The 10256-nt window shown below is 39.0% G+C and overlaps 1 protein-coding gene across 1 annotated transcript in view; it reads left to right on the top strand.

The window, feature by feature from the left end:
* The window catches only part of LOC135467720 (tetraspanin-11-like), a 25716-nt gene extending 15482 nt beyond the window's left edge, over positions 1 to 10234 (top strand). Inside the window, exons 6-9 of the mRNA XM_064745541.1 lie at positions 315 to 380; positions 2838 to 2957; positions 6285 to 6368; positions 7774 to 10234. Of these exons, the coding sequence (XP_064601611.1) occupies positions 315 to 380; positions 2838 to 2957; positions 6285 to 6368; positions 7774 to 7839 (336 nt within the window). The 3' untranslated portion in view covers positions 7840 to 10234. The remainder of the gene's footprint in view (positions 1 to 314; positions 381 to 2837; positions 2958 to 6284; positions 6369 to 7773) is intronic.
* Positions 10235 to 10256: the final 22 nt, after the last annotated feature.

Below are 10256 nucleotides of genomic sequence, written 5' to 3'. Positions count from 1 at the left end.
ATAGACATTCCAAATAAAACTAACGAGTCACATATCTGACCCACCAACAGGTTTACTCTAATTCAGTAGGATAGACAAGTTCATTAATAAATTGCCGTGATTGTGGTTTTATCCCAGGCAATCTGGATTCCTCCAGCCATAAATTGACAGCCATGATGGTCATGCTGGTAAGTGAAAAAATTCTTTGTGTAGACGACATTAAATAACCATCAATAAAAAGTAACGTTAAGTGGAGCCCCAATTAAGAAGCCATATGTGGCTGCACACCTGCCGTTTTGTTGGTTAATTAGATGCTGTGTTGTTTGTTGTTTCAGCTTCGGTGCTGTGGAGTAGAAAGTGCCAGAGACTATGAGAGCAGTGCTTGGAAGAACAGTACATCTGTAAGTTTGCTTAACGTACTATGCTTAAAGGAATTACTTGAAAAATGTGCGAAAAAATTAAATGTCCTAAACAGTAGCCATGTCATATTCTCTGGAAAGATTATGGTAAAATGATGTAATGACTCCAGATGAAGTAGTGTCATGTATTTTTGACATCAATTTCAAAAACAATCGTACAAATCTATCACAGTGAAAGAAAAGTATGAGGATTGCATGTACAAGTTGTAGGGTGAAATGCATTCATTCTCACTCTAAAGGGCCCTTTATTAATATATGTATAACAAACACGTTCAGTATTTATGCTAGAAAGGTATACACTTCACACCATGCCTAGACTGGCAATCCTACGGAGCATTTTATGACTCTGTACAATCCTGCAAAGAGGATAGCCTTCGAATTTGTTCGAGGGGTAACTCTCCAATGAATGTAGGCAGATACTGTGGATGTCATGTCACCACCATTAATTACAACTTGCTGAATACCAACAACAAACAGTGACCTGTGATGATTTTCCTCTGTCTGAATGATAAGGTTATCTGGGTGATTCATCCATAGCAGCCATAGTTCATGGGCCAAGAAAGCCAGTATGTCGACAATACCGTTAGACCTGTCCTGCATGTAAGCCTAATGGGGATAGATGTTAATGGAATGATTGTAAGTGCGCACTGTGGGGCTGATACTAGGTTTACACAAGTTATTGTTCAATACCAAGAATTCTCATGATTTTTCTGCTGCCATTATTTTGGTCGCAAACAGGGACCCATGGTGTCTTGGTGTGGTTGTACACAAGGATTACTGGATTCCTCTGGGCATTCCAGCTTCCTCCAGCCATAATGTATACATGATATACCACACATCATCAGGTCACCAATGGAATAAATGAATAAATGGAAGTCCGAATGAATGAATGAATTAATGAATGAATGGGGCTTGTAGAATGCAAGTCTAAGGCAAATGAGTACAAGTTAAATAATCCATAATACAGTGTAGCCTCATTATAGCGCACCGCTTTGGGGACAGGTTCCTGAGCGCGTTGTCGGCTACTCGCACTATAACGAAATAACCTTGGGACTCAGTATATAGGGCTACAGTCTGTCTTACAGGTCATGACTTTGACATCCAAAAGAAGTTTTATTGATGCTAAATGTGTTTTGTTAAAGGCTTTCTTATTGTTAGTTTACTATAAACGCCTGAGATTTTTTGTTGCCTAAGAATTCAACTAGTATTCTATGGTACACAAGTTTTGATGTGCTGAACACAAGCATCTCAGCACTGTCTTAGGAGTCGTATCCCGCGAAGCTAGCCTCATATCTCGTAATCACAGGCCTGAGCAGATCTGAACTCCACAAGCTGAATTCAATTAAGGTAGTTTCATCCACTTTGTTTTTAAATAAAAATAGCTACAACGCATTTAGTATCCAATTTGTTCATGTCTGCTGGTATCAGAAGTAACTCATGGAACTTACACACCTCTGATTCAAAATGGCGGAGTTCAGACAACTGTCAACCCGATCACATTGATTGCATTATAGCTAGTGAGCAAAAAAAAAAAATAATACTGTTCACCATTTTAATGTGTATCATGCTAAATCAATGTATTAAATGAAGAAAAGAAGAAAAAAATATTAAGAAGCCATTCTCAAACGTTCGAGTGAGTTCATCTCAACTCTCACGTGTCAGCATGCCGGTAACCCAAATCTCATTCCCTGCAGTTTCACACCTTGAGTCATAGCCATTCAATAATCTGATTAAAAGTTATCAGCATTTACTGAAAGTGAATAAATATTAATTCCTTTATGAGGTACTTCCCGTCACAGTGAGCAAAATGTGTTCTGCATTGCTGACAAAGCCACACACATGCATAAGTAATGCAGGTTTCATGAAGCTTACATAGTGTTAAGTAGCCCTTTATAATAGCAAAGTGCGCTGTATATCTCTACAACATGTCATCATGGTAGTTATGGACAAATTTAGCGAAAGGGAACTTCTGCAACAACAACAACAGCATCATACGTGCGTTTGGAATCAAACTCGTTCGCAAGGAAATGTAACCTCTTTCATTATTCATAGAAAAATCCATTTCGTTTTACTCTTGTAATAGTCAAAAGCTTGAGTCTAAAATATCAAATAACACATGGGTCACATACCATCAGTAGGAAATGATGTCACGTTATTTACATGTATTTTATGGTGAAAAAATCTTTCTTTGCAGTTTTAGCTGTTCTCAAACTAAAGTACACCACACCACACATTTTTGGGGGACAAGATTTGGGTCGCGTTATATCTGATTGCGCACTATATTGAGGCATCTTATAGCGAGGCTACACTGTACTAGTTTGGTAACATAACCTGTGCATGCCTACTTACAAATATATATACCAGCCCACTTGAGTAATTGTCCACTTCGGATGAACATTTGTACCTGTCTACATAACTTTTTGTTTCTTTACCTCTCAGGACAATGTACCCCTGACTTGCTGCCATTTGAGCAGTGGCCCAAATGAACCTCCTGTGGCTAAGGATAAGAAGGAGTGTCAGGCCAACGCTTACCAGGGAGGTGCCGGTGTCTACTCTGTGGTTTGTCAATTACTGGTTTATCTGAAACTTCGATCTTACAACCAAATCTTCAGCTCTTTCTGTAGATAGGATGTTTTGTCTGTTTTGATATATTTTGAGAGTATAGTGTTATAAATCAATTTGTACAAATCAGGTTTATCATATTTTAAATTTGTAAATTGCTTTTCAAGAGGAGTGGGTTGAAGAATTTTTGGTAAATTATGGCAGACAAAAATATAATCTATAGTACAGCCGGATCCTACCCATATATCCTATACCCATAAAGCGGCTATAGGCCTTGCAGCAACCTTCGGATGGTCGTGGGTTTCCAAAGGGCTCTGCCCAGTTTCCTCCCACCATAATGCTGGCGGCCGTTGTATAAGTGAAATATTCTTGAGTACAGTGTAAAACACCAATCAAATAAATAAATAAATGTACCCATCATGGCCCGATAATACACAGTCCACTTATCATACGTTGACGGCCCACATATGATATGCTGACGGTCCACGTATGATATTCTGACAGTCCACGCAGGATATGGTGACGGTCCACGTATGATATGCTGACAGTCCATGTATGATATGCTGATGGTCCATGTATGATATTCTGACGGTCCACGTATGATATGCTGACGGCCCACGCATGATATGCTGACAGTCCACGTATGATATGCTGACAGTCCACGTATGATATGCTGACAGTCCATGTATGATATGCTGACAGCCCACGTATGATATTCTGACGGTCCACGCATGATATGCTGACGGCCCAGGGATGATATGCTGACAGTCCACGTATGATATTCTGACAGCCCACGTATGATATTCTGACGGTCCACGTATGATATGCTGAAAGTCCACGTTTGATATGCTGACAGTCCACGTATGATATGCTGACAGTCCACGTTTGATATGCTGACAGCCCACGTATGATATGCTGACAGTCCACGTTTGATATGCTGACAGTCCACGTATGATATGCTGACAGCCCACGTATGATATTCTGACGGTCCACGTATGATATGCTGACAGTCCACGTTTGATATGTTGACAGTCCACGTATGATATGCTGACAGTCCATGTGTGATATGCTGACGGTCCACGTATGATATTCTGACGGCCCACGCATGATATGCTGACAGTCCACGTATGATATGCTGACAGTCCACGTTTGATATGCTGACAGTCCACGTATGATATGCTGACAGTCCACGTTTGATATGCTGACAGTCCACGTATGATATGCTGATGGTCCACGTATGATATTCTGACGGTCCATGTATGATATTCTGACGGTCCATGTATGATATTCTGACGGTCCACGTATGATATTCTGACGGTCCACGTATGATATTCTGACAGTCCATGTATGATATTCTGACAGTCCATGTATGATATTCTGATGGTCCACGTATGATATTCTGACGGTCCACGTATGATATGCTGACAGTCCACATTTGATATGCTGACAGTCCACGTTTGATATGCTGACAGTCCACGTTTGATATGCTGACAGTCCACGTATGATATGCTGACAGTCCACGTTTGATATGCTGACAGTCCACGTATGATATGCTGACGGTCCACGTATGATATTCTGACAGTCCATGTATGATATTCTGACAGTCCATGTATGATATTCTGACAGTCCATGTATGATATTCTGACAGTCCATGTATGATATTCTGACGGTCCACGTATGATATTCTGACAGTCCACGTATGATATTCTGACAGTCCATGTATGATATTCTGACAGTCCATGTATGATATTCTGATGGTCCACGTATGATATTCTGACAGTCCACGTATGATATTCTGACGGTCCACGTATGATATTCTGACGGTCCACGTATGATATTCTGACAGTCCATGTATGATATTCTGACAGTCCATGTATGATATTCTGATGGTCCACGTATGATATTCTGACAGTCCATGTATGATATTCTGATGGTCCACGTATGATATTCTGACGGTCCACGTATGATATGCTGACAGTCCACGTATGATATGCTGACAGTCCACGTATGATATGCTGACAGTCCATGTATGATATGCTGACGGTCCACATATGATATTCTGACAGTCCATGTATGATATTCTGACGGTCCATGTATGATATTCTGACGGTCCACGTATGATATTCTGACAGTCCACGTATGATATTCTGACAGTCCATGTATGATATTCTGACAGTCCATGTATGATATTCTGATGGTCCACGTATGATATTCTGACGGTCCACGTATGATATGCTGACAGTCCACGTATGATATGCTGACAGTCCACGTTTGATATGCTGACAGTCCACGTTTGATATGCTGACAGTCCACGTATGATATGCTGACAGTCCACGTTTGATATGCTGACAGTCCACGTATGATATGCTGACAGTCCACGTATGATATTCTGACGGTCCACGTATGATATTCTGACAGTCCATGTATGATATTCTGACAGTCCATGTATGATATTCTGACGGTCCACGTATGATATTCTGACAGTCCATGTATGATATTCTGACGGTCCATGTAAGATATTCTGACGGTCCACGTATGATATTCTGACAGTCCACGTATGATATTCTGACAGTCCACGTATGATATTCTGATGGTCCACGTATGATATGCTGACAGTCCACGTATGATATGCTGACAGTCCACGTATGATATGCTGACAGTCCACGTATGATATGCTGACAGCCCACGTATGATATTCTGACGGTCCACGTATGATATGCTGACGGTCCACGTATGATATGCTGACGATCCACGTATGATATGCTGACAGTCCACGTTTGATATGCTGACAGTCCACGTTTGATATGCTCTCATCCACATATGATACACTGATAATCCATGTATGATACTCTGGCCTCACAATATATTACTTCACTGATTGTGTGAGGAACTACTGTATGTAAAATAGAATAGAACTGGTACCTCTTACATACATGCATAGTAAACATATTATGGGCTGATGAGTTTTAGAACAAGGACAAGTAATATTTCACACAAAAATAATGAGACTGAAAAAAAAGACCCTGCGATGAAATGTATGCTCATAGAAAACATATATGTATTTATTTCATTGGTGTTTTATGCCACACTCAAGAATATTTCACTTACACGACAACGGCCAGCATTATGGTGGGAGGAAACCTAAAAATAAAATGAATAGAACAGGTACCTCTTACATATGACTACACTGTATACATTTGGCCATAGAGATTCACCATTAAAAATACATAATCTATTAAAGCTTTGAGATTCGACAGCATTCTGTCAGATAAATATCTTGCCCTTTACTTGACCTTGCTGACCTCTGTGGTGTTGTTGTTGTAGGGTTGTTACCCTTCCATCTTGCACTGGTTCAGAGACCACAGTGCTATTGTCATTGGAGTAGGCTGTGGAATTGCAGGTCTTGAGGTAAGTCTGTGACAGTGTTTGGGGGATACTTTCAATCAGATGATTTTATATTTGATACACTGTAAAACTGTGGTTGATTCAATCAGATTTTTGGCAGTAAAATCACTGGTTCAGGGGATGTCACAATCAATGGAATTTTGCAGAATGTATTGTATCTTGCCAGCTGGCAATATCCATGGAATTTGTTGATGAAAGGAACACAATGTTAGTCTGCATTAGTCTGAGGTTATAGACTCTTACAAATGCTTCTGACATTTACCAGAACCCTACTTACATTATCAACTGTTGCCAACATTATTCATGGGTACATGCGTACTTATCATTAGGCTGATTATGGTGGAGAGTAATACTATATGTCCCTAAGACATCCGAATCTCAGACCTGAGCATGTATCATTGTTTCTGATGGAACCTGTGCTAAGTAGCTCGCCTGTATGAAGTAAAGAGAGATCTGTGTTGGTGTCCGGTTAAGCTTTTTTTTTTAGCTCCTGTATAATGCATGGCCCTCATGCATGGATTGAAGGTTAATCTTTTATTTTACACTCCCTAGTTTAAAGTATGGTGTGTAAATGTACATACTAAGATGGAAGGTTAAGCCTTGTTTTTTTTTTTTTAGCTCCCTGGTCTAAGGAATGGTGTGTAAATGTACATACTGGAATGGAAGGTTAATTTTTTTTTAGGTCCTGCATAATGGGCATTCATTTATGGATTGAAGGTTAAGCTGTTTTTTAGCTCCATCATACAGTGATAGAAAATTATGTTTTTTTTTTTAAATATTTTTTTGCCCTTTAATGAATCATGGAAGGTGTCTACATCTAGGGCATAGGGCATACTGATGGAAGGTTAAAGTTTTTCACTGGTTTCAGTTTTATTGGCTTCGTGAATGTTTTTAGTCATCTTAATTTATAGACTTTCATTGTAAAAATTTACCAGTTGTATGAACTTCACTCTGTTTTCTGAGGTAATCACATCTTCTCCTGAAAGCCTCCGTGCAGGCTTACAATTTCCTGTTCACATGGATGTGCTGTGACACTGACTTTAGGTCTGCTCTAATGGGTACTGTTTCTGATTTCAGCTCTTTGGGCTTGTGTTTGCTGTCTGGATGTGGTGTGAAACTAACTTTAGGTCTGCTCTAATGGGTACTGTTTTTGATTTCAGCTCTTTGGGCTTGTGTTTGCTGTCTGGATGTGGAGTGACACTAACTTTAGGTCTGCTCTAATGGGTACTGTTTCTGATTTCAGCTCTTTGGGCTTGTGTTTGCTATCTAGATGTGGTGTGACACTAACTTTAGGTCTGCTCTAATGGGTACTGTTTCTGATTTCAGCTCTTTGGACTTGTGTATGCGTCTGAATGTGGTGTGACACTAACTTTAGATCTGCTCTAATGGGTACTGTTTCTGATTTCAGCTCTTTGGGCTTGTGTTTGCTGTCTGGATGTGCTGTGACACACGTAAAGATGAAGAATACGACTAGCAAGCAAATTCATGCGTCTAAAGATGGAGGAAAGGAATCTCTGAACACAGAAAATTTTGTACGGGACAGGGATTTAAGCAACATCTTGTATTTATATATTTTCATTTAAAGAAGAATGTTTACTCTTAATATTTTAGACTTGTGTTACAACAGACCTGCTGAGAGGGTTTGTACTTGTACCGTTGTTAATGTATGCTGGTTACCATGGTTTCCATAACCCTCAGTTTGACACATGGGCTTTTAATACATTATTATTCACACACACAACAGTTATTATTACTAACCAAATTATGCTGTGGAGTATTGTAATGGTGAATAATTATTAACATTCACCAAAACTAATTAAAATCTGAATATAAAATCAATGCCATACATGACTGCCTAATGTAATGAAAATATGTAATAGCACAGAATCCCACTGACCAAAATTGATCAGTAAGATTTTCTGTAGTCCATGTGACAAAAATGTGCTTACTTCAGATGCCTTTGTTCTCAGATTTGCCCATGTCTCAGTTTACATTCCACCCAGTTGTAGGTCACATGCACATTTTAATATTTATTAAGTTACACACATGTGCCTGCATGTTCGTATCTGTTAAAAGGACCTGGTACCAAATGATCCCACCGTGTTTGGAGGTAGATTCACGACTCTACGGACATGTGTATGTGTATTTTCTCAGGTATATTCTAAGTGGTCCAAAATAAACAAAGAAGCATTGGGGTACAAGAAGTGACTTCATTCTACTTAACTTTCCAAATCATTTTGTTTTCCTCTGTCTATGTGCTTAGAGAAAATAGCTATATATTTTGAAGACCAAAGATCTTGTGCATTAAGAATGGATTCATTAGCTTGCTTAGTGCTGTATTGTTTGTTTTATATTGTTACCGTTTTCTAGCCAGTGGTTAAGGACTATATCAGCAGCAATGATGTCACTCAAATGTGAGCTGTCTTAAGTTGTTTATGTTTGTATATGCTTCATCACGGTGTAGTACCAATTGTTCTGTTAGATCTGATTAGGGATATGTCTGCAAGGGCGAGTGCAACTGATACAGCAGTGCTCTGGGTGCTGTACATGTAGTTACATCAGTGCTGTAGATACAACCGTGCAACAGATACGTCAATGCTGCAAATACAACAGTGATGCAACTACATCAGTGCTGCAGATACAGCATTGCTATACATCAGTGCGGCAGATACAGCATTGCTATACATCAGTGCGGCAGATACAGCATTGCTGTACATCAGTGCTGCAGATACAGCATTGCTATACACCAGCGCTACAGATATGTGAACGTTGCATGTACAGCAGTCTACGTCAGTCACATCAGTGGTGTGGATACTACATTTCTGCGGAGACAACAGTTCTACTTGCAAGTAGTCACATTGTTCTTTCCATAGAGCAGGACTGTAGATATAATTTTTTGGCATGATTATAATTCTTTATATTATTTAAAAAATGTTTTCATATAAACAGATAATAGACATGGATTTACATTCTGGTTTTTTGGCCAAATGAGTTTATTTTCAATATCAGTATTTCGAGATCAAGTCTATCCTATTGCCTTGATAATACCAAAGTGGCTGGAATAATTTTCCTCCAATCTTGCCAGATTTCATAGTCAAAACAAAAATTTACTGCTGTCACAAAGTTGACTTTTTCTATGAATTGTTTTCACATGGAGATACATTGATTCCCTAAAACCATCCTTTTATCTCCAACACCTAGTTCCCCGCCTCCCCCACTTCCAAAAAGAAAGAAAAAAAAAGAGAGAGAAAAAAGCAGTGTAAAGTGTGATACTTGTAATGTGTCTTTGTCTAACCAGTTAGGTTCCACTTGCTGTTACAAAGTAAGATGAGATTTTATGTTGATGTTAGAAAGTGTCATTTTACAGATTAACTCGTGTGTTACATAGTCTAGGACGTGTTTGTACAAAGCGCTGTACCCATGTGTTGATGATTATTAGTACACTGTAACACAGTTTGTTACGTTCAAGGTCAGGTTTCTGTTGTGAGGACTGGCTTACACTTATTTCTTCATCAGTTTGTAAACCAATTGATTTGACTTTCTTGTGCATCCGGCCCTATCTGCCTATCATGTGGAGCTACCTCATGTTCCTCATCAGCCTTAAAAGATAAGAATTGCCTGATTATTGATTCACAAAAAATAAGTTTTTAGGAATAAAGTGTGCGTTAAAAGAAACTGTTGTCAAAGTGGCTGTTAACTCTTAAAAAGCATAGCTGAAACATTTGTGAATCTGATACTAAGGAGATTATCATTTAAGATTTTATCATTTTTAATATGATATTGCTTTTAGTGTGATACCACTATTTGTTGTTTAAGGATTTATGAAATGCAATGTTTCTTGTTCTCTTTATCTGATGTATGTGATATCAGCAGTGAAAATCAGTTTTCTTC

The sequence above is a fragment of the Liolophura sinensis genome, chromosome 6, assembly GCF_032854445.1.
Source record: "Liolophura sinensis isolate JHLJ2023 chromosome 6, CUHK_Ljap_v2, whole genome shotgun sequence".
NCBI classification, from domain to species: domain Eukaryota; kingdom Metazoa; phylum Mollusca; class Polyplacophora; order Chitonida; family Chitonidae; genus Liolophura; species Liolophura sinensis.
The sequence above is the reverse complement of the archived record's forward strand: the minus strand, read 5'-3'. Positions and strand labels throughout refer to the sequence as shown.